Below are 25,572 nucleotides of genomic sequence, written 5' to 3'. Positions count from 1 at the left end.
TCATTCAGCAGTGGGGAGAGCCTTGGTTAGATCTATTCGCCACAGAAGAGAACGCGCAATGTCATCAGTTCTGCGAGTTGGAATTTCAAAGGCGCCACTCGCTCGGAGACGCTTTTCGTCGCGAGTGGAGTTGCGGTCTGTTGTACCCCTTTCCGCCTCTACCACTTCTGCCCAGAGTGCTGAAGAAGATCAAGCGCGACCGGACCCAAGTTATCCTTGTGGCTCCGGACTGGGCACGAAGATACTGGTATCCCGAGCTACTCAGTATGTCAGTCGATCCCCCGATTCATCTGCCTCTTCAGGAGGACCTTCTGTCGCAGCAGCAGGGGACGGTCCTCCACCCGAACCTGTCCAGTCTCCACCTCCATGCTTGGAGTTTGAGCGGCGACAGTTGAGGCCATTTGACTTGCCTCCTGAAGTCTGTGACGTGATTCTGGCAGCCAGGCGTCCCTCCACAAAATCGGTATACGCCTGCAGGTGGAACAAATTTGTGGCATGGTGCACAGCAAAGGCTATGGATCCCCTTTCTGCCCCTCTATCGGAGGTTCTCCTCTTCCTTCTTTCTCTTGCCCAGCAGTGCTCTGCTCTGGGCACTATCAAGGGCTACCTTTCTGCCCTTTCCGCCTTCTTGAGGCTACCTGATCAGCCTTCTTTGTTCAAGTCCCCAATTGTTAACAGATTTTTGAAGGGCATCACTCTTATGTTTCCCCCTGTTCCTTTCGTGATGGCCCAGTGGGACTTGAATCTGGTTTTGACTTACCCTATGTTCCCTTTGAGCCACTTCATAACTGTCCTCTTCGCCTTCTTACTCTGTAGACTGCTTTCCTGGTTGCCACCACCTCTGCCAGGAGAGTGAGTGAGCTCCAGGCCCTTTCCTCTAAACCTCCTTTCCTTTCTGTCCATCCGGACAAGGTTGTGTTGCGGACAAGACCCTCTTTCCTGCCCAAGGTAGTCACAGCCTTCCACATCGGGCAGTCCATCACCTTGCCCACCTTCTTTCCGCCTCCGCATCCCTCTAAAGAGGAAGAGCCGCTCCATCGTCTGGACCCAAAACGTGCGCTGTCATTCTATCTAGACCGAACACGCCAGTTCCGGGTGGATGACCAACGCTTTGTTGGTTACGTGGGCGCTAAGAAGGGACGGGCGGTGCACAAACGGACCATCTCTCAGTGGGTCGTGTTGTGCATCAAGGCATGCTACTCTTTGGCTAAAAAGGAGCCTCCTGTTGGGCTGAGGGCCCATTCCACTCGGGCTGCGGCGGCTACTACTGCCCTGGGCCGGAGAGTCCCCTTGCAGGACATTTGTGGGCCTCGCTGCACACGTTTTCAAGACACTACTGCCTGGACAGACAAGTCCGGAGGGATGGCTTCTTTGGCCGTTCCGTCCTCCAGCGCTTTCTGGTGTGATCATTGGTTCGCAGACCCACCACCGGGGTTGGTATTGCTGGGGTATTTATTCTAAGGTAAAGAATCTAATGCTAACCTGTTTCTTTCAGATTCACAAGTTACTTACCTTCGGTAACGATATATCTGTAAGAAACAGTAGTTAGTATTAGATTCCTTACCGCCCACCCATCCTCCTCCTTCGGCGAACCGATATCTAGGGTTAAGGTCATCCTCTTTCAGGGCCCTAGTTTCATGGCACTAGTGTCGGTTTTTATCATGGCTCTGCGTTTCTGGCGCGGAAAAGCTGTGTATAAGAACTGACGTCAGCACGCGGAGGCGGCGTCTAAGTACTCCGACGATGTCATCACGACGCGGAGCCGCGGACGACGCCTACTGACGCGCATGGGTACTGCTACGCAAAAATTTCCGGATCCAGTCTGACGCCTGGGGATATTCTAAGGTAAGGAATCTAATACTAACTACTGTTTCTTACAGATATATCGTTACCGAAGGTAAGTAACTTGTGCATTTGGTGCTTCGACTTCACTAAATACATGTGTAAAGCACTCCAGGCGGGGATGTTGTTGATATAGCCGACTTTGCAAAAAAATTATTGTGTTCTCCTTCAGATAATTAAGTTCATACATGAAATAATTTGTTGTTGCTGTTTCTTCTGAGCATGCAAACTAGTTTATTTTTCTCTTCCTTACATCCTATGAGTTGTTTGTTGTATCCTCAGTAGGTAGGACTGTGATGAGAAAGGAGTGGATTGGGGATAATGCATGGATTACTTACCCCAGTCTTCATTACACCTGACCTTCCGTGCCACAGTCCCTAAAGTTCCTTCCTTTTCGCTCTGTAAATAAAAAAAAAACTTGTCATGACAGGAAAAGGCGTTTCCGCTACGCAATATAAAAGGAAAGATAGATATATATATATATATATATATATATATATATATATATATATATATATATATATAATTATTTATTGGTTGGTAAAATATTAGTAAATTGTTGTTCTTAAAAGATGGCTAACCATAACAGGAGAGTAAGTTGTCAGTGCCTACACCACAGTTCAACAGTGAGCCTGTGTCAATATTTCAACAGTAATTTTCCAGAACCATACAGTATGCATTTTGTAATGATAAATTATTATTATATGAATGCTTCCAGTTTCCATAGACCATTGTTTGTTTCTCCTGCAGTGTTTGGTACAGTCAGCAGCTTTCACAGCTCAGCATCAGCACCTCTTGATGCTGAGCTGCCCTTGGTATAGGCCTTACCTAGGATGCTAGGTTAGCACTTGGGGTGGATCAAAGAGAGAGGTTACCCTGTTGTACTGACTTTAGGACATTTGCATCTCCTTGTAAAAGTACACACATATGGTGTTGGTATGGTGATCCGGCAGACGTAGGTTTAAGTGCAGTCGTAAGTCCCTCTGGATGTTCATAACCTAGTATATGTTTTCTGAGCTGTGAAATATAATGTGGCGAAGGCTGGCAGCAGCTCAACTTCCATCTCGGTGCCCATTAAAGAACAGGTGCTTTTGCATCTTCAATAATGTCTTTTTCTCCTGGACTGACAGTACATTTTGAAGACATCCTTGCCTCATTCTTCCTTTTCATTTTGCAGAAAGAGAAATTTGTTAAACTTCTGGACCAGCTGCACAACTCGCTGCGCATAGATCTCTCAATGTATAGGGTAAGTAAGAGATGAGTAATAGTGCTCTTTCGTCATGTAAACAGCCCGTTACTGATGTGATCCTCGTGCTCACTGTGTAAAGCCAAAATATTATCTTGTGTATGTGGTTGTTCTCAACCATCAGAGAGTGGATCGAAGTGACACTTTTAGCCTGGCACTATACTACATGGTCAAATGTCACAATGTACAGAATATTGGCTGCTGCACCTCACGCATATGGAAGCGTTCGACACCTTGGATATTGTGTGCTAGCTTTTTTCATCCAACCGTGATTTTTTTTGCTATAATTTAGTTCCTTTCTGGCTCTCTTGTCATTCCTTTAATTTGCATGTTTGATTGAGTTTTTTCTTTAAAATGCCAGTAAAGTATGTCTTGTAATGCGAGTATGGGGTCTCTGTAGGGTGTGGTTTGTCTTAGCAGTTGCTTTCAATTCTCCCCCTGGCTATGTTTCATTGGCATACACTGCGTGTGACTATCTCAACAGCTCTTGGACACCACTAAGGGCGATGCCTTCGTTTGACTTGGAATCCCCTCAGAGGTTGGGGTTGTTCATGCCAATACTGTAGGCCCAATCCTGTGCCCTTTCCCATCGGCTCCAGGGGCCCATCTGGAGGTTGGCACCTACCGTTTCTTTCCATTGTCACACAGGTTTTCTATATAATTTTTTTTATTTTGGCAGTATTTATATAGCTTTGATTAAAACCTAAAGAAGGCTAAAAATAGAAGCAATCCTTTCAGGCCCGGCTCTAGAATGTTTTCTTTGGGAGGGCCATGAAGTTGAGTGGGTACTGGGCAAAAAGCAGCAAAGTATTCAATCGATCTGATATTTTCGGCATTGGCGTATGTCTGCATTTTACATTTGTAACACAATAATCATCACCCAGAGAGCTGCTTTCTTTGATGTGCTTCCAGCTTTGAGGAAGAGGAGGGACTCTGCTTGTCAAGTCTGTAAGATGCAGTACTTTGACTGCTGCATGTTCCTGGTCATTTGCAGCAGCAGAAATCTTTCTGCTGCCATACAGAGCCACTGTACAGCTTTTCATATTTTTAAAAAACGTGGGCAGCTTTTTACTTTGCAAAGCATTGAAATGTAAAAAGCGATGCAATAAGCCCGGAATCCTAATTCAGTTTTCAGGATATCTGTGCTGGCCATTTGTGCATCACAGCAGCTAATATGCTCAGCTCACTTCACACCTCTCCCCGGGCCTGAAAGTATCCCATGTCAGTGGTGTCAATGACAGTCAATCATCAAAATAAACGGTAAGCGAGAGCCCATTTTCAGTTCTGAATGGCCCTGGGTGGGCCTGGCTCACCCTCTAGAACCGGTCCTGAATCCTATCTAGCCTCAGTGCGCTAGGGACGCGTTCATGTTAAGGACATTACCATATTGTAACCTGGGCTAGGGAAGGTAATGAGGACAGTAGCGCCGCGAGGCGGCCAACTGATGAGCTACTTCGAATCAATCCTGGCCGCCTGGCCCTAGTCTCAGTGCGCGTGGACGTATATAGAAAGCATACCTGCTAACCTAAACGAACATCTTACAGGAGGGCGGGGCCTCGTGCCCAGAAGTACCTAAGAGGCACTTTTGAACCCCCCCCCCCCCCGACCCCCCAATAACAACAAAAAAAGCTGGCTGAGGCTGGTGCCGATGTACTGGGGTGCTTTGTTACCTCTTAATGGACGTCGGCTGTTCAAGGCTAAGGAAAACTACCTGAAAACCACTATGTACAGTTGGTTTTCAGCCCGTTTACCCTGTCACCGGGTGACCGTGAGATGGGATCTGATAGCGTGTGTCACACGGTGGTGGCTCCGTGTGAGTTGGCAGGTATGACAGAGGGTAAGAAGGACAGAAGCGCCCCGAAATGCCCAGCTGATGAGCTAATAAGAATGAATCCTATCCAGCGGTGCCTGGCCTCTGTGTGCTAGTGGCGCGTTGATGTAATGTAACCTATCAAGGATAATGAGGACAGAAGCGCCGCGAGGCGGGAAACGAATGAGCTAATTACAATCAACCCTCGCCGCCAGTCCCTGCCCTCGATGCACTAGGGACGTGTTGAGGCTAAAGGGCATTGATTTCCGTACTATAACCTGGGCCAGAGAGGGTAAGTGAGGAGGACCGCAGCGCCGCGACACGGCCAGCTGATGAGATCCTGGCCTCAGTGCGCTAGCGACGCGTTGATGTACTAAAGTCTGGAACCTATAGAGGCTAAGGAGGACAGTAGCGCCGCGACACGGCTCTAAATAAAATGGCCCTTTCCTCTTTTAATGAGGTCCTTTTCTGCCGTTTCATTTCAAAACCATGAATTTTAATGTATTGATTTTGTTGAGAACCGTCGCATAATTTCTTTTTCCCGTATTCGGATTTTTCTGTGTGGGAAATTCCTGGAAATTGTGGAAGCGCGTCCTGCCTCCGTTCAGCGTGAGTGGCCACGTCGGCGCCCGTGGGCACAGGAGCGGGGCCGGCGCGAGAACTCGAGTCACTCGCCTCGGGGATCCGGCCCTGGACACGTCAGCGCCAATGCTCCTACAATAACCAAAATGAGCGTAATAATGAATTGTAGGCCTGGGGTCACCGAGGCGTCTGATCTGAGGCGCGGGGGCGAGGGCGCACTTTAGAAACCCTTTATTAATAATAATAATAATCACTTGCTTGTTCAGTCATTAGTAGCCAATCACACGCTAGGTTCCTGCTGTCCGGTCTCTCCTTCCCTTGGCTACAGAGGCTGAGCAGGGTTCACGATTACTCACTACTAGGGCGAAAGGTGGGGGATGTAGAAACGGCTCCCTTGCACGTGTAAATAAGAAATGGGATCTTCATGTATATATATATATATATATCACAGATCACAATATAGTCGGGAAACGGCCTCTACAACGAAGCCGTTTCCACGAAAACCTTTACCACGCATGCATTACAACTAGTCACTGTAGATTACATCACAAATGCAATCAATTGTGGGCATCGGCCTCATTATATATTTCTAAAATGTGTCAAGGAGCACGCAAAAAAACAAATGGACTAGATATAGTGCAGAACTAACTTTAATTGGTGACGAATGTACCTAGCTCGTGTGGATGAAAGACTCGCCGTGCCCACTCGCAGGTGCTTACCCACTGATACACCAGGGGAAGGTATATTATTATGGCTTACTCCTTGCACAGTGCCTCGAGGACGGGCAAGGATGTTTGTATCATTATTGAATGAATGAATTGTATTTGCTTAAGTTATTTAAAACTATTGCAATGCAGCGAAACAGCAATACGACAAGCAAACCTTGATGGTGACTGTAGGAAGGTAAATCCCTGACTATGGTTGCCCCCAACTTTTTGCCTGGTGTTTTGCTGGTTTTCTGACTTAGTTGACCTGAGGCCCTGCTATTCAGGACCTCAGGCCCACTGCTCTCTCTGTAAAATGGATTCCATGTACCTTAGGTACATATCTAAATTGGATACTGAGCCACCTTATCAGTCCCTGTACAGTGTACCTTAGGTACCCAGGGCATAGGTGTACCCAGGGCCTACCAGGGGCTGCAGCATGTATTATGCCACCCCTGGCTGGCCATCCAAATCTGACACAACTGGCTGCTTGACAGCTGGGGCAAGGTGGTGTAATCACCCTTTGCTTTAGATATAGTATACCTATATCTAACCCTAAAAATGGACACACAGATCTCCTATCAGTCACTCCTATGGCAGGCCTTAACAATCCTGAAGGCAGAGTGCTTGGAATCGTGTGAGATGGTGCTCTGGCATGAGCTGAGCCTGTCTGCGTCTTTCGGGATCCATCCCTTAGCCGTTTCCATGATATCGCATACCATATACTCTTAAGTGCATTATAATCCTCGCGGTTATATGCCAACTCTGGTATCGCTTTATCAAAACAGGTCGAGTAAGGTGTCATACGAATTGGAATACTAACCCCTCGCCAATTCTGGCGACGGGGTTAGCATTCCACCCTTCTAGAGGGACACGACATGTATGTAACCCCTAACCCCGGTTAAAGTCAAACAGAGCCTCAGCTCCACAAAATGGACGCTGCCACCGAGACACCAGTCTGCCCTCCTGCTGCTGGGAGTCCTCCCAGAGCAGGAGATAAGGACAAAGGGTTTCCTGCCAGGGGCGGTGCCAGCACCGTCCCAGACAGGGTTTTGTGTATTGTAGGTAGGCAGGGCTTTAGAGGAAGGTGACTGCACGTGGCACCCCGGTGCTCACTGTGCATAGGCTGGCTGGAACCAGTTCCAGGGTCACTCCAGACCCTGTGCTGGGGAAAAGCCCGCCAAGGAAGTGGGTGTAACCACCCCCCTCCTAGTCCCACCCATAGGGCAGGACTTAGTCGCGTGCCAGCCCCTTTTTACAGGATAAAGGTAGAGACTGGCCCCCTTCCAAATCAGATCATCTTTGAATCCTGAAACTACTTTCTGCGAAAGGAACTCAAGACTTCTTCCTAAGATTTCTCCCTTGTGACTAAGGAGTAGTCACCCTGCATCCGCAGGCACCATCTAAGAACACTGCGGTCTGCTGCAAGTCCTTCCTCCGGAATCCGACTGCCCAGCTCGACGAGAACCGGCTTCCCTGGCACCTCTGACCTCTACCTGCATCATCAGTCACGCTGAGATTCGTGGGTGTGACGAGACCTCGAGGGACCGGCCATCTTCAAGACTGCACGACTTCTTTCCAGCAAGCCCGCCGAGTGAATTCCTGGTGAGTGCTTTGGGGTCCGAGAAGCCCCCACCCTGAGCAGCTCCAGCACCGAAGAGCAGCCCCCCAGCATCTCCACGATCTGCGTGGGGCCCTTCTGCTTTTTACTGCTCACCGCGTTGCTTGGCTACTAGCCCGCTGGCTTGTGGCCTTCCTGACGACGCCCGACGACATTTCTGCTGCTGGTCTGGTTGCTCCAGACTGGCCCTTGCTTCCCTCCATCGGAGAAGTACCCTGGACCCTCCTGGTCCACTCAAGACGCCATTTTAGGTCCACCGCGTGGGCCTTGCATTTGCCAAGACTTGTTGCCCAATCCTGGGTCCAGCGACGTCGACAGCAAGAACCTTCGTGGGACAGCTCGCACCTCCATCCTGGTCGCCGACAACGCCTCCTGGTCCGAGAGACTGCAGAGCCCAGCAGCGCCCACTCACCTGACTGCGGTGACTTCGCCCGGTGCCATCCTGGTGCCCACTTAATCACTGGCTAGTGATTCAAGAACTTGGTCCCCTCTGCTTTCAGGTTTTCTTCTTCCTTGATCCAGGCTTGGATCCATCGAACTTTTCTTCACTGGTCGCCTGCCAGCAACTTCTTCCTTCCAGGCTCCTGGTCCGGCAACGAGATCCCCGACGTCTTTTCAGACCTATGCAGCTGCAGCCCCTGGGCTAGGTAACTTCGGCACTTCGGTGTCCCAGCATAGCCTCACTATCCTAGGGTCAGGATCCACTGTCATTTTCTTCCTACCAGGTCGGGTTCGCCCGTGAACACTAACTTTGCCTTTACTAGCCTCCATAGACTTTGTCCCGCATCCCGCGTGAGAGTGCACACTCTGCACCCGAGTCCCCTGGGTCTCCTAGTAGTAATCTAACGATTCCCTAGTCCAGTCCTAGCGATTCCGAAGCCTATTAGAACTGTTACTTACCTGCTAGTAATTCGCATTCCACTTTTAAAGTATATGGTTTTTCGTGCCCCTCGGGCATTTGTGTATAACGTGCTAACTTAAGTATTTTCGTAAGAGTTTTGTTGTGTGCCTAGCACCCTGTCCTCATAAAGAGTACAGGGTTGTTGTGATTCTAATAAATACACTGTTTATTTTCATAACACTTGTGTGGTGTCCTTTCACTGGGTGTTCAAGGGGTAATGTGATGGTAAAACAGCTGGCTTAACACGCCCTCTAGAGTCTTAGCCTTAGACTGCTCGTATCCATGCTACTAGGATAGCTGGTCTATAAGGTTGACTTACAACCAATCATCAATAAGGGTTGTTTGGACTGATATATAGTGATCACTAGAATAGTGAGCACTGCACATCAGGCCAACTTCTCACATTGGTGAGCAGCGGTTGGGATTTGAGCTTGCTGTTGTTTTACCACACATGCCCTAAGAATATCTTGTGAAAGATCACATAAGTACTAAAGGTACATATAACTTAGCTTAGAATACTCTGAGTTCTACTGAACCAGCTGTTGTAGCTCCTAGGGCCTAGCACACCCTAAACTACAACTCTAGCAAGGGATCAGTAGGCAAACATATAGTGTAGGTAAGTGCACCACTTACACCTCACTAGAAAAGCATGTCGACTCAGGGGGACTCTACTGAGACTCCCCTGGTCAGTGTTGACCCTCCACAGGTCACTTCAAGATATGCAGCTCTCAGTTTTCAGGAGATGAGACAAATCTGTGTCTCCAGGAAACTGAAGCGGGGGTCTAACCCCACCACTCCCTTTCTGATAGGTCTCTTAGAGACATATGATGCCAGAAAGCTTTCTCAGTTACATGAGAACATGCCAGCCTTAGAGGGAACCTCTGGGGATCCAGACCTCCCCAACACTGCTACTGCAGTTGAGGAGGAGGATCAAGAGGAACTCTCTGGGGATGAGGTAGACAAAGGTCTTGAGGTAGTCAGAAGGCTAACCAGGGCCAACTTAGCCTTGCTTGGGCTAGGATCTGGGGGACCCCCAGTACTGACCCTAAGTAGGCCTAACCTTGGAGTTAGGAGAGATAGATCTCTTTCTAGGGACTCCATTAGATCTCTGCACTCTAATGCCTCTTCTCAGGGGAGAAGGAACTCTCCCCAGAGGAGATTGACTTCCCCTCAGAGAAGAGAGCATGAAGCAAGGATGAGACAAGCTAAACTGAGGATTGAAAGGGAAGAACTTGCCCTGGCCAAAGAGAAGCTTGCCTTTGCTAGAGAGCAGCAGATGTGTGGGCTAGCTCCCACTGGTGGCAGCAATCTCCCAAGAGATAGAGAGAAGGGTTTAGATACTAAACACCTGACTAAAATAGTGCCCCCCTTTAAGCAAGGGGATGACATCCAGAAATGGATGGCTGCTCTGGAGAGGGCCTGCACTGTGCAGGGCATTCCCCAGAGTCAGTGGGCAGCTATACCGTGGCTCTCCTTTGATGGTAAAGGTAGAGATAAGCTCCTCACTACTAGAGTTGAGGATGCTAACAATTACCAGGTCCTGAAAAATGCACTGGTTGATGGGTTTGGTTTAACCACTGAGCAGTACAGGTTGCTGTTCAGAGACACCCAGAAAACTCAGTCTCAGGACTGGTCTGACTTTGTTGATTGTGCCACTAAGGCTTTGGAAGGCTGGCTACTGGGTAGCAAGGTTACTGACTTCACAGGATTGTATAATCTTATTATGAGAGAGCAAGTCTTAAATAATTGTCAGAACCAGTTATTACACCAGCACCTGGTAGACTCTGATCTGACCTCTCCACAAGAATTGGGTAAGAGGGCAGACAAATGGGTCAGAACCAGGATTAGGCCCAAGAACCAAGGTGGTGACCAGAAAAAGGAATCAACCAAGCCTCAAGAGAAAGGTGGGAATAAATCTACAGATCAAACCACATCAGGGCCCCAAAAATCCTCTGAGGGGGGTGGGTCCCAGAATCCTTCCAACAACCAGAAGAAACCTTATTGTTATCCCTGTAAACAGGTGGGTCATTTAAAAACTGACAGCAGTTGCCCAAAGAATAACAATAAGGAAAACATACCCCCAAGTAACATTCCCAAACCTCCTGTTACTACTAGTAGTAATCCCCCAGGTGGTGGGAGTGCCCCCAAGAATTTGGGTGCATTTACTTTGGGAGGTCCTGGGGACTCTGGCCTAACCAGGTCCCCAAACTTAGATACTCTTGTCTGTGAGACTGGCATGGGGTTTGCCAACTTCACAACTTGTCCCAACACTTTGGGCAAGTACAGACAGGAGCCCCTCATCAATGGTATAAAAGTTGAGGCCTATAGAGATACAGGGGCTAGCATCACTATGGTGACTGAGAGTCTAGTCCCCTCAAGGCAACTTTTACCTGGTGCCACATACCAGGTAACCAATATTGATGGAGTCCAGAGAGATCATCCCATGGCAGTGGTCAATCTCAGCTGGGGAGGTGTCACTGGCCACAAGAGAGTGGCAGTGTCACCAAACTTGCCTGTAGATTGCCTACTGGGGAATGATTTAGAGCTCTCAGCCTGGGCTGAAGTTGAGCAAGAAACCCATTCTAAAATGGTAAATACCCATGGTAAGGTTAGTGGGGCAGTGATAGCCACAGCCCCAGTCCAAGATGTCCTCCCTGAACAGGTCAGGAGGGTTGTGCCAGTCACAACCCCATCTCAGACAACTTCCTTCCCAGAACAGGTTGTCAAGGCTGTCATGGTAACAGCCCACACCCAAACTGAGCCCCCTCCTGAAAAGGTTGGGAGAGTTGTGATGGCCACAGCTCAAACTCAGACAGATGACAGTGTTGTGAAGCCTGAAACTATGGATCACTCCACTCAGACAGAGAGCATTGAGGAGGAAGAGAAATCTCCCTCCCACCAGACTTTAGGAAAGGATCAGCCTCCTCAGGGAACTGATCTGACCCCTTGTGAAGAAACTGCCACAGAGGTAGTCAGGCCTAGCCTGGCAGAACCCCTGATGTCAGTGGACCCTTCCAAGGTGGGACCCAGTCTGGAGCAGGTAACCTGCCCCTCTCTACCCTGCCTCAGTCAGCCCAGGGCTGTAGAGGTCAGGGAGGCCAGTGTTGGACCCCAAGGGGCCCCCTGTCCAAAAGAATTTCCCAATCAGCAGATTAAGGGCACTGAAGCTAGTAGTCCTAGCCAAGTGAAAATAAAACATACTCCTGAGGGATCCCCCTTAAAATTAGTTAGGGACCTCCCACAGATGGACACTGTTGGGCACAGCCAAACTTGGGACCTGAGGGCCCCAGACCTGACCTGTCCCTCCAGTAAGCCAAACAGAGGGACCCAACCTCCAGCTGTAGGTAGCCAGAGGTTGACCCTGAGAGCCCAAAACAACTCAGTCTTGGAAAGAAAGGCCTCTATGGTGGATGATGATTGGAGGAAGCTGAGCCCGAAGTTAGTGGAGCCTCACTTCAGTACTCCATTTCAGCACCAGCCTTTTTCTTTGACAAAACACACCACAGGTAGAGATTCCCTATGGTGGAGACCCTCAGACACCCTTAGGGTGAGGGATTGCTTAGTGGACCATGACATAGGGGGTAACCATGCCAGTGCTGGTACTTCCTTAAATGGCCACTTAGGCAATATAGGCTTACCTGGACAAGGATAGCCTTATCTCCTTTCGTTTGGGGGGGGGTTATGTAGGAAGGTAAATCCCTGACTATGGTTGCCCCCAACTTTTTGCCTGGTGTTTTGCTGGTTTTCTGACTTAGTTGACCTGAGGCCCTGCTATTCAGGACCTCAGGCCCACTGCTCTCTCTGTAAAATGGATTCCATGTACCTTAGGTACATATCTAAATTGGATACTGAGCCACCTTATCAGTCCCTGTACAGTGTACCTTAGGTACCCAGGGCATAGGTGTACCCAGGGCCTACCAGGGGCTGCAGCATGTATTATGCCACCCCTGGCTGGCCATCCAAATCTGACACAACTGGCTGCTTGACAGCTGGGGCAAGGTGGTGTAATCACCCTTTGCTTTAGATATAGTATACCTATATCTAACCCTAAAAATGGACACACAGATCTCCTATCAGTCACTCCTATGGCAGGCCTTAACAATCCTGAAGGCAGAGTGCTTGGAATCGTGTGAGATGGTGCTCTGGCATGAGCTGAGCCTGTCTGCGGCTTTCGGGATCCATCCCTTAGCCGTTTCCATGATATCGCATACCATATACTCTTAAGTGCATTATAATCCTCGCGGTTATATGCCAACTCTGGTATCGCTTTATCAAAACATGTCGAGTAAGGTGTCATACGAATTGGAATACTAACCCCTCGCCAATTCTGGCGACGGGGTTAGCATTCCACCCTTCTAGAGGGACACGACATGTATGTAACCCCTAACCCCGGTTAAAGTCAAACAGAGCCTCAGCTCCACAAAATGGACGCTGCCACCGAGACACCAGTCTGCCCTCCTGCTGCTGGGAGTCCTCCCAGAGCAGGAGATAAGGACAAAGGGTTTCCTGCCAGGGGTGGTGCCAGCACCGTCCCAGACAGGGTTTTGTGTATTGTAGGTAGGCAGGGCTTTAGAGGAAGGTGACTGCACGTGGCACCCCGGTGCTCACTGTGCATAGGCTGGCTGGAACCAGTTCCAGGGTCACTCCAGACCCTGTGCTGGGGAAAAGCCCGCCAAGGAAGTGGGTGTAACCACCCCCCTCCTAGTCCCACCCATAGGGCAGGACTTAGTCGCGTGCCAGCCCCTTTTTACAGGATAAAGGTAGAGACTGGCCCCCTTCCAAATCAGATCATCTTTGAATCCTGAAACTACTTTCTGCGAAAGGAACTCAAGACTTCTTCCTAAGATTTCTCCCTTGTGACTAAGGAGTAGTCACCCTGCATCCGCAGGCACCATCTAAGAACACTGCGGTCTGCTGCAAGTCCTTCCTCCGGAATCCGACTGCCCAGCTCGACGAGAACCGGCTTCCCTGGCACCTCTGACCTCTACCTGCATCATCAGTCACGCTGAGATTCGTGGGTGTGACGAGACCTCGAGGGACCGGCCATCTTCAAGACTGCACGACTTCTTTCCAGCAAGCCCGCCGAGTGAATTCCTGGTGAGTGCTTTGGGGTCCGAGAAGCCCCCACCCTGAGCAGCTCCAGCACCGAAGAGCAGCCCCCCAGCATCTCCACGATCTGCGTGGGGCCCTTCTGCTTTTTACTGCTCACCGCGTTGCTTGGCTACTAGCCCGCTGGCTTGTGGCCTTCCTGACGACGCCCGACGACATTTCTGCTGCTGGTCTGGTTGCTCCAGACTGGCCCTTGCTTCCCTCCATCGGAGAAGTACCCTGGACCCTCCTGGTCCACTCAAGACGCCATTTTAGGTCCACCGCGTGGGCCTTGCATTTGCCAAGACTTGTTGCCCAATCCTGGGTCCAGCGACGTCGACAGCAAGAACCTTCGTGGGACAGCTCGCACCTCCATCCTGGTCGCCGACAACGCCTCCTGGTCCGAGAGACTGCAGAGCCCAGCAGCGCCCACTCACCTGACTGCGGTGACTTCGCCCGGTGCCATCCTGGTGCCCACTTAATCACTGGCTAGTGATTCAAGAACTTGGTCCCCTCTGCTTTCAGGTTTTCTTCTTCCTTGATCCAGGCTTGGATCCATCGAACTTTTCTTCACTGGTCGCCTGCCAGCAACTTCTTCCTTCCAGGCTCCTGGTCCGGCAACGAGATCCCCGACGTCTTTTCAGACCTATGCAGCTGCAGCCCCTGGGCTAGGTAACTTCGGCACTTCGGTGTCCCAGCATAGCCTCACTATCCTAGGGTCAGGATCCACTGTCATTTTCTTCCTACCAGGTCGGGTTCGCCCGTGAACACTAACTTTGCCTTTACTAGCCTCCATAGACTTTGTCCCGCATCCCGCGTGAGAGTGCACACTCTGCACCCGAGTCCCCTGGGTCTCCTAGTAGTAATCTAACGATTCCCTAGTCCAGTCCTAGCGATTCCGAAGCCTATTAGAACTGTTACTTACCTGCTAGTAATTCGCATTCCACTTTTAAAGTATATGGTTTTTCGTGCCCCTCGGGCATTTGTGTATAACGTGCTAACTTAAGTATTTTCGTAAGAGTTTTGTTGTGTGCCTAGCACCCTGTCCTCATAAAGAGTACAGGGTTGTTGTGATTCTAATAAATACACTGTTTATTTTCATAACACTTGTGTGGTGTCCTTTCACTGGGTGTTCAAGGGGTAATGTGATGGTAAAACAGCTGGCTTAACACGCCCTCTAGAGTCTTAGCCTTAGACTGCTCGTATCCATGCTACTAGGATAGCTGGTCTATAAGGTTGACTTACAACCAATCATCAATAAGGGTTGTTTGGACTGATATATAGTGATCACTAGAATAGTGAGCACTGCACATCAGGCCAACTTCTCACAGTGACTCATAAAAATGTGCACAAGCTAAAATCCTCACGTAGTTTAAACAAAAATAAAAACCTATTACTCTCATATCCAACTAAAGAAAGTTTTTGCGTAGAGCGTTGCAGCTGGCCTTTACATCATGGGTCAAAAATGGCGAAGTAACATCCGGTTATGTAAAAAAAGCTGCGCACTACTCATCAGACGACACCCTGTAGCCCTTGTCCCCAGTTCTCCGTGCCATCAGTTCTCCGACTCCACGATCTTCTCCCTTAAGCAACGCATGTTTTGCCCGTGGCCCTGACTCTCTGATACATTGCGTGTGCTGCTCTGTGCGATCGTGTGGCCTAGAAACTTACGTTTTCTGCTGTCAACTGCCCCTTGCTCAATGGATCGTCCCCCGCTGACATAACACCCGTTTGTGACCCATCAATTTCCCAGTTATTCCTCCATTGTCCTTTGACAGTACCTGTTTTGTCCTCAGACCTGATTATTTGATAAAGTGCTTGTGCTTTGTACCATTGTGGAGTCCAGAGCAGACTTTTAGTGATTGAGGTAGTTGGTGATCCCCAATCAATGATGTTCTCAAGCCCAATGTGGTTGTAGTTCCTGCGGGGATGCTGTAGGCTCCATCCACGAGCATATCTTTAATGATATCGAGACATGGCCTGATGGTTTAATTTCTGTTGGGCGGAATGTCCATCACCTGGTATCAATTTAAAGTAATCCAGTATCAGCTTTTGCACATTGTGCGGGTGTTGAAGGGGTTCAGGACGGGGACGGAGAGCGTCCCTGATAGTTTGCATGAATCTTCACAGCGGGCCAGGGTTGAGGGCTCTTTTTGGGAAAAACATGTTGCCGAGGCCTTTAGGCAGGTGCTTGTTCTTTCCCTCAGATATAGATCCCTGAGTAAGATTCTCCTTTCATCGGCTATGGCGGGGCAGCAACACAAAGTGCAGCCGTGATTCATGTTTATAATCACATCCTACAGGCTCCTCCGGTTTTTGGATTATCCCAAGCCCTGAAGGAAGTGACCCGAATAGGGTCACCCGGGTCACTAGTGACCACTTCTCGGCCTTCCAAACAAATGAAGAGTCGGTCAGACAGTATTTTTTTTTTTTAACACTTTATTTGCGACTGCATGTTATATCACATTACACAGCTAGGTATCTCCAACAGTGTACAGTCTTTTCCTCTTTACTCCCACACCAGATAACTTCTAACTTAAAGACCAATGGCATATCACGGTACATCTAAGACATGTCTAGTATCGCACGATCTTAAGCTATAGGACAGGAAAACAATAATCACCTATGATATAACCTTCCATACACCTCCGTGTATTGTGTCTTAGATACGCAATAGTATTCCTGGAAATCTTAGTCTTAACATTATTCCCCGTCCCACCCCGCTCCCCCCACCCCATCCTGTACTTCTCCTTGTCTCTTCGTGTACATGGCAACCTGTCCTGGCATTAAACCAACCTCATCTTGGCTAGCCTACTCACACTCAGCTGACTGACCTGTGCGCTCTCTGGGTCTATTTGCCGCATAACAGCTCCACCTCCAATCTCCACACATTCACATCTAAGAGCTGTCCTCCTGTGATGGCGCCCTCTCCATTTCCTCCACCTCCAGTAGCATCCGCTCCCAGTCCAGCGCAATTGGGTATTTTCGTTGTCCCTTCTCTTCCTCCCTACGCAAACTAGTTCCCTCAGCTCTGCCCCATTTCAGCAGATCAGATCGCCATACTTCTAAGTCTGGAGGCCTGGCAGACTTCCACCTCATGGTTAAAACTCTAATTGCCAACAGCAAGGATAATTCAAGGAGCTTCAGCTGGGCCTTACGGTGTTTGGGGCGTTTCCGGTGACCTATCAGGCAATACAGCGCCTCCTCCAGTACCGGCAGTGCTGTGACTATATGTAGGACATGGCAAACCTCTCCCCAGTAACTACGTAGACGTGGGCATGCCCATAACATGTGAAGAAGACCGGCTTCGTCAGCCCTGTAACGGGGACAGCAGTGGGGAGAATCTGGGAACATCCTATGGAGCCTTTGGGGGGTGAGGTATGCCCTGTGTAGTACCATAGCTTGTATAAATTTAAACTTAACATTCCGGGACACCTTTCTAGGGTGTTCAAGGATAATCTTCCAGGCGCCGTCCGTCAGCACCTCACCCCTGTCCAGTGCCCAGGCGTCTCGGAGTGGATTGAGGGATATGGCAGCGTGTTCCCTGACCCCAGTGTAGAGCCATTGGCACCAGGTGTCCCCCGGCACCCATGTAATTTAGTAGGTGTACTAGTTCGTGCCATGCAGGTTTTACTCGTTGTGGGGCCCATGTCGTTCGTACATAGTGTGACACTGTGGCGTGTAGTATGTATAGCCTCGGGGGTGCTCCAGTAAGTTGCAAAAAGGAGTCATGGTCTAGCAGTACGTCGTCCCCAAATAGACCTCCCACTGTGTCTACTCCTGCGTCTGCCCAGGGTTGCAATCTACCGCGCGTCAGTCGTCCTTGCAGCGTCGGGACCCCCAACAGAGGGATATTGTCTGCATAAGGCGTGATCCCTGACGTGTACGCTAGTGCTTTCCGCCAGCACATCAGGGCGGTGTGTAAGAGAGGGGGCCAGTCCCGAGGGATCTTGGTCCCTGGCAAAAGGAGGGCATGCAGTTCACCGCGTGCCAGTCGCTCAGTCGTGAGGTTAATCTCATGGAGATCCCGCCCTGCTATCCATCGCGCTAGCCACTGGAGCTGGCTCGCCAAGTAGTACCCCTTTAAGTCCGGCCCCCCCAGACCTCCTCCTCTGGTACTCAGTTGTAGTTTCCGGAGACTGATTCTCCTCCTTCCCGTGCCCCATATTAGAGTGATCAGGAGTGTATTCAGTGTGTTAAAAATTTGCTGTGGGAGGAGAACCGGTAGATTTACAAAATAATATAATATACGGGGGAGCATGACCATCTTAGAGACGGCAATTCTGCCCATGACGGACAGGGGCAGGGATGTCCAGAATCCCACACTACTCCGTAAACCGTTGATGGCTCTATGTACATTGCCCTCGATCTGGTCCTCAGGCAATCTATAAACGTTAATGCCCAGATACTTGAACGTGGTCTGCGCTATTGGAATCTGGTGTTCACCAAATTGAATATAGGGAGGGTGCTGCTGTGCCCTGAAGTAGAAGCCTGTAGATTTTGCAGGGTTAACGGCTAGTCCCGACACCGCATCAAATCGGTCAAATATGTTCACTATGGGAGAGTGGTCACCCTCCAGGTCCCGAAAGTACAGTAAGATATCGTCGGCATAGATCGATATTAAGTTATGTGTCCCCCTGATGGAGATGCCCATTCTATCCGCGTGAGTTCTGAGAGCGATCGCTAAGGGTTCTAGCGTCAAGACAAATAAGAGGGGTGACAGAGGGCAACCCTGTCGGGTGCCTCTGTGGATAGAGTAACTGTCCGATATGTATCTGCTAGTACGTGCCCTTGCTGAGGGGTCTGTATATAATAGTCGTATCCATTTTATCAGTGATTCCGGGAAACCAAAGCGCCTCAGCACTTCAAACATGAACGACCACGACAAGGAGTCGAACGCCTGACTGAGGTCTAATGCGATACAGCCTGCCCGGGGGAGGTCCTGCGGCATGGTTGCCATGAGGGAATGGAGTCTCCGCGTGTTTTGCGAAGTGCTCCTACCTGGGAGGAATCCGCATTGGTCTGAGTGGATCAAGGCAGGGAGTCGGGCCTGTATCCTCAGAGCGATGGCCTTACTGAGTATCTTAACCTCTGTGGATAGCATCGAGAGGGGTCTGTAATTAGTCAGCTCAAGAGTATCCCTGCCAGGTTTGGGTATAGAAGTAACCAGGGCCTGCATCGTCGAGACGGGTAGATGACCAGACTCATACGACGTCTTGTAGACCTTCTCTAAAAAAGGCACCAGGGTTGCGGAGTAAGTCTGGTAAAACTCCACAGGGAGTCCATGCCCGGCGTCTTACCGCGCTTAAGGGCTCGGAGTGCAATCCGAATTTCTTGCTGCGTGATGGGTCCGTCCATCCCAGCTTGCTCATCTCGAGTCAGGACTGGGAAAGGTAAGTCTCGCAGGAAATCTATTATCCCATCTGTGGCATCCATGGGAAAGGGGGCGTATAGTGCCTGCAGATGAACCCGTCATGCATTGTTAATTTCGGACTGTGTATGTACGATCCTCCCGGACCCGTCTCTAATTTGTGTAATTATCGGGGTTTCAGGGCGGTCCCGTACTAGGCGGGCCAGTAGGGCTCCCGATCTGTCTGAATCGGCCTGCTGACGGCGTAAATACTCTTTATGGTCTATGACCTGTAGTGTTTCCAGCAACTCCGCGTGGTCGATATTATTGATCTGCAACTCCCCCTTCTGGTCGGGGTCTACGCTTGCCTCCCTTTCCATTGTTTTCAGCCGGTGCTCGACCTCGCACAGCTTCCTATGTATTTCCTGCCGGGCCCCCACTAATCGTCCTATGGTCGCCCCTCGAATTACAACCTTCAGGGCGTCCCACACCACCAGATTGGACGTTGCCGTGTCCCAGTTTTCCCGGAAATAGTTATCTAGGGCCTCCGACAGCGACGCTCGGAAGGGGCCGTCCTCCAACAGCTGTGGGTTGAGCCTCCAGGTGGGCACTGGGGACAGCACCCTACCCCACTGCAGATCTAATGTAAGTGGCCTATGGTCAGAGAAGGTTTTAGCCAGGTATTCCGATGAAGAACACTTAGACAGCAGAGAGTTAGTGCACAGAAATCTATCTAGTCGTGTATGAAGGTTGTGTACCGGGGAATAATAAGAGTATTCTTTGTGGGTCGGGTGTAATGCACGCCACACATCCACCAGTCCCCATCCCTCTAGCCAAGTCTGGAATGTATCCGCCATTCTATGTATCCCCGTCAGTTGCAGTGGAGGATGCGTCCTGTCTAGTCCCACATCCAGCACCATATTCTAGTACCCTCCCAGGATCCAGGGGATATCTACCCAATCAGCTAAAGCCCGCCCTACCTTGGCAAGGAATGTATCTTGATCAAAGTTCAGGGCATAAATACTACCGAGGACCAGCAGGGTACCATCTAGTGTGCCTTTTACCAAAACGTACCTCCCTTGGTCGTCCACCCTCCGTTCTAGTTCCACAAAGGGAGTACCGTGACGTACCCAAATAGTAACCCCCTAGAAAAGGCGGAGTAGGAAGTCGAAATTATGGTGCCTCTCCATCTCTTTCGTAACGTATGTGCTTCGGTCACTGTTAGGTGTTAAAGATAGGAGGGATGACTAAGCTCTGTGGTTATGGCGCTTAACAGTATATAGGCTGATTAAATCCCCTGGGTTGGTAATAATTTGTGTAGTTGGGTGCCTAGGTATGGGTTGTCATCATAGCCCACCAGTAATCAAAAAATTGCAGTACATATGTTCAAAAACCTATCACACCAACATAAACTAATCAACATTAAAGTTTGATATGATATATCATTTCACAACAAAATAAACATAGAGGTCCGGTGGAAATTGTATTTCATTTAATCTTTAAGGCTTTCCCCAAGTCCAGCCAACACGTGTTTCGTCGATTGGGCAGGAACCCACGACTTCATCAGGGCTGATATTCAATGCTTATTAACTTTTGTGCCTTCTGGCTGGTTGTAATTCCGACCCAGCCAATTATGGCATGGGTGAAGAAATCATTATCTGGTCTCGGTCTCAATGTCTTTGGCGTTTCTACAATTGGGTAAATATTTGGGTCCCCGTAGCGATATGACGTAATTATCCCAATCCAGCAATCCGGAATGGTAATGGGATCGTTCCTCCAGTGATATTATTGAAGGAAAATTTCCCCGCTACTCCAATATTTTCGGAGTTCCACGGCAGCGTATTATGCGCCAAGTAAGGCACGTACTTCCGTATTTTGAAAGTCCGACACGGATTGCTGGATTGGGATAATTACGTCATATCGCTACGGGGACCCAAATATTTACCCAATTGTAGAAACGCCAAAGACATTGAGACCGAGACCAGATAATGATTTCTTCACCCATGCCATAATTGGCTGGGTCGGAATTACAACCAGCCAGAAGGCACAAAAGTTAATAAGCATTGAATATCAGCCCTGATGAAGTCGTGGGTTCCTGCCCAATCGACGAAACACGTGTTGGCTGGACTTGGGGAAAGCCTTAAAGATTAAATGAAATACAATTTCCTCCGGACCTCTATGTTTATTTTGTTGTGAAATGATATATCATATCAAACTTTAATGTTGATTAGTTTATGTTGGTATGATAGGTTTTTGAACATATCACTGTTAGGTGTGATTCCTGCATGAATGTGATTTGGGCATGATGGCGTATGCCTCTTCTGAATGGCCCCGAGCCCCCGAACATTCCAGGTAGTCAGTTTATACTTCCCTATAGTTTCAACCATGATTGGACCCAGGTGAAATTACTGCAAGGTGCCATGCACCTCATAGCGCAAGTTGCAACTATCAGCCAGGAGACGTACTTTTCCCCACCCAAGAACAAAACTGAGTTGGCGCAGCCTGAAAACATTGCTGGGCCGAACAAGAAAACTTGCAACATAACAAACCAAGCACTAGTGCATACGCCAATGGGGGGGTGGCCAAGCACTGTTCTAGTCCCGTTAGCCATTCGTTTCTGTGCTGCCGGCTCGACGACGGAGTCGGTCAGACAGTAGAGAATATAAGCCCAAGTTATTTGTTAGTATTGTGCTGCAGCGGAGCCCAGTCTGACCAGCCTTATGAGATAGCTGCTGAGGGACTGACTCCCCCAACATGACATAAGATATTCTACATTTCCAAATCCCTAAGAAAACGCCCAGGCTGGAAAATACCAATCCAGCCACTAGCAAACAAAGGAGTCATAGAAGGATGAGCTACAGTCCTGGGACCAGGTAATGTTATCTCTGCTCCAAGGTTACTCTGTCCATGCCCGCCATTCTAGAAGGTGGGAACAAGCCTATCTAACAGCAAAGGTATGCCCTAATAGAGAGTACATTCATTAGTGCAGCTGAACTCGGCCTTGGAGAAAAACGAGGAAAGATGCATGGTGGCAGTTTTCTGGTGAGGCAAGCAGAATGAGGCAGGAGCTTAGCTTCGATCATAGAACAGAATGGCGGCTACTAATAAAATGGCACCATGAATGCTAACTTAACACAGAATGAAAGCCGAGCAATGGGACAATAACATTTTTAATTCCAACAGCCCGGTTAAAATCCAATATCGGTAAGGCCAGCAATCACTTGCACATAATCTCTCTTCTAGTTTTGGAATTGAGAGAAGCTGAGAGATAAGACTGAGGTTTGGTTACCAAATATGAGGAATTTAGCGGGACCAGGAAAGGTAATTTTTTTAATGATGCCTGGTCTTGCTGGAATGAGGCCAATTGCACTTGTCTGTTGATAATCTTTTTCCAGGTTACATCAGAGATAGGAGACAAAGCAATTGCTGACTGATTTATCACCTTAGTAACAAGTGCACTCTCAAGCTGGGTGTTCTATAGGGAGCCTGATTTTTCGAATATGTCTCTGAGTCAGCTCTTTAGGGTTTTTTCTGGTGATTTCAATATACAGTTGTAGTATTTAAGAAAGTCATCCTCGATGGTTAGCGCTTGTTTGACCAGTCCAAATTCCAGCCTGAGTCTTGCCCTAGGAAGATGTTTTAGTAATCAAAAGATCTTTTTGTATCCACGCACTGGGCCCGCTCCAGGATATCAGCGCAGGACCCTGGAAAAGCTTGGTGTTCTTAGGAGAGTGCTCGGAGAAGGGATGCTTGCATGACTTTCCTTATTCCCTCTGCTGACTGACTATTTAGACTATTGTTGAGCTTGATTAAACCATAGGTGATGGCCGTTACTTCCTTCACCAGATCGTTTTTGTGGGCAGATGATTGGATAGATTCTGTGAACCAAACCTCCAGGCACTCAGGGCTGATGTGATGTACATCGGGCCCATGGCGCATGCTATTTTTTTTGCAACAGTCCCGTGCTCACATAAAATCAAAACAGGGTATATTTGTTTTCTACACATAGACACAATAATCACTGTGGTTTTTCTTGCTTCTTTTAATGCTTGTTGGCACAAAGAACAGCCAGCCGACACGTGTTTCGTCAGAGAAACAGTCATCTCCGACTCTTCAGGGCCAAGTCATAATAGACGGTATGTGCAATCCCTGTACCGTTGATACTTCCAACCCGGTCGGGGTCAAAGGATATTGAGAATTGGTCAAGCGATTATTGTGTCTATGTGTAGAAAACAAATATACCATGTTTTGATTTTATGTTTGCACAGGACTGTTGCAATTGTTATATGTGGTTGGTTTTCCAATGCAAAGTAAGGGGTTGGTAGGGTCGCCCCTTCCTGTTAGCACCATAGCAAATAGATCTGTGTCCATTTGACCACCGTATACCGTGCAGAGCGCCAGAGTTCCCTTTACACTAAAACCCTAGTTCTTAGCATCATAACATGCAATTTTTTTTGTTCTTGTGCCGGCCAAATACAAGGATTTTCTTCTTGTCTGGATTGATGGTAAGATTATTCATTCAACTGTATTTGTGTAGGCTGGTCAAGGCGTGTTGGTGCCCCACTTTGGTGTGGTCCATGATGATTATATCATCTGCGTATTGAAGAATGTGAAGGGGGCGATGGCCTTAGCGGGGCTGAACCAGGCAGCTATTGGACAGAGCTTTCCCAAATCTGCTGTATACAAATTGAAAAGTAAGGGTGCCAGCACGTAGCCTTGTTTCAGACAGTCAGTGGTGCAAATTTTAGTAGATAGAAATGTTGGGCCTGCCTTCACTCGTACCCATGTATCAGAATAGAGGTAAATTATGGCCGTTAAGTGTGGGGTTGGTATGTCCCGGCATGCTGATTTCTTCCAGAGAGTATGTCTGTCAACCTTATCAAATGCTGTGGTGAGATCGATAAAACAGCAGAACAGCGGGGTGGTTCTGCTGGGTGGCTTGATGGCAAAGGGTGGATAGAGCAATGATGTCAGTGGTGGCAGCTCCTGCACGGAAACCTGTTTGGAAAAAGGGGAGCAGCTTGTTTTCTTCTACCTCGCTTTCCAGTTTTTTCAATAGAATTCGAGCTTTAGCTTCCAGGTCTAACAGAGCTATTAGGCGGTAGTTGCTTGGGTTTATGGGAATGCCTTTTTTAAAGATCGGGCAGAGTAATGATCCTCGCCAGGCTTCTGTAGTTTTGCCCAATGTGTAGACAGTGTGAAAAAGTGGAGTTGATAATGCTGCCCGTGCTCTAGGGCACTTTGGAAGATTCCTGCAGGGAGCTCTTTTGGGCCAGGAGCTCCGCTGGCCTTCATGGCCTTTATCAGTTTTACTATTTCCGACGGTGAGGTTAGATCTTGGTATTCTTCTGCTTTCGGCAGGCTCAGCACTCTAGAGTTTGTGTGAATATTTGCAGAAAACTGGCCCCTGACATGGTTCTCCCAGTTTGATGCTGGGACCGCATTTTCCCTTGATATCCCAAGGGATTTTAGGTTATTCACGTACTTCCAGAAACGGGCTAGGGATCTTTCTTTGAGCATATCAAATATTTTTTTCCACTCCTCCTCTTGTTTGGCTAGTTTCGAGGCCCAAATAGCTTTTGTATGGTCCTTCCATGCATCTTTTGCAACTGCTAGATTTCTGGATGTTGGGTTGAGTTTACACAAGCGTGTGATCCTCCTTAAGGCTTCCGTGTGGGACTAATGTTCTGTTGCAGCAGGAGTTTTTTGGCTGGCTTAGTAGCTGCTGTGTACGCATTGGGGGAGCCCTGTGCCCCTGAAGTGATACTGCGAAAGCTCTAGTCGTAAAGTCCCAGTTTAGAAGTAATTTCCCTGTATCATTATTGTGCGTGGGTCCAGGATAAATCCGTCATTGTTGTGAAGCTCCTTGAATGAGCCAAGTCTCTGACCGAGACTGCTGGGCGCTTCATCTTTTGACCCTGGCACAGCATGGTTCTCAGAAGCAATGAGGCAGAGGACGGAAGGACAGCTGCCACGACATAGGGGGGCGCAGATCGAATCTTTGGGTTCAAGAAGGACGTTGTGTTAAGATGCCCAAAAAGGGTTTGAATGGGGTTGACTTAAGGGGCCGGAGGAGAAAGTATTAATGAGAAATTGACTAATAAGTAACAATGAGATGCTCTGGCGTGGCCAAGACTTTGGACACTCACTAAAGAGCTTAGTTTGCCTGCCTCATCACCTTCCAGCCCGACCCTTTGGCTGGCACCATGGACAAGCCCAGACCAGGAGCTGTCCTGAGCAGTTTTTTGCCCCTGGACATCACCTGCCTGTCCTTGTGGCATTGGGAGCTGTGGCCACCGAAACTGCGCTGAGACGCGTAGCCCTGTCAGGAGGTGTGTGCCGCCGACCCATCGAAGGAGGAAGGGCTTGGTTAGAGCCGGCTGCACCTTCAGCCAACCCCGGCGAAGTGCAGCTTGAGGCCCCGACCT

The 25,572-nt window shown here is 49.0% G+C and overlaps 1 protein-coding gene across 7 annotated transcripts in view; it reads left to right on the top strand.

The window, feature by feature from the left end:
- The window catches only part of UNC13B (unc-13 homolog B), a 3,555,093-nt gene that overhangs the window by 2,418,033 nt on the left and 1,111,488 nt on the right, over positions 1-25,572 (top strand). For all 7 annotated transcript variants that reach the window (XM_078674667.1, XM_078674666.1, XM_078674664.1 and 4 more), the window contains one exon: positions 3,020-3,088. In XM_078674667.1, the coding sequence (XP_078530793.1) occupies positions 3,020-3,088 (69 nt within the window). The remainder of the gene's footprint in view (positions 1-3,019; positions 3,089-25,572) is intronic.

The sequence above is a fragment of the Lissotriton helveticus genome, chromosome 2_1 (genome assembly GCF_964261635.1).
Source record: "Lissotriton helveticus chromosome 2_1, aLisHel1.1, whole genome shotgun sequence".
Taxonomy (NCBI): Eukaryota; Metazoa; Chordata; class Amphibia; order Caudata; family Salamandridae; genus Lissotriton; species Lissotriton helveticus.
Note: the sequence above shows the minus strand (reverse complement) of the source record. Positions and strands in the feature narration are given on the sequence as shown.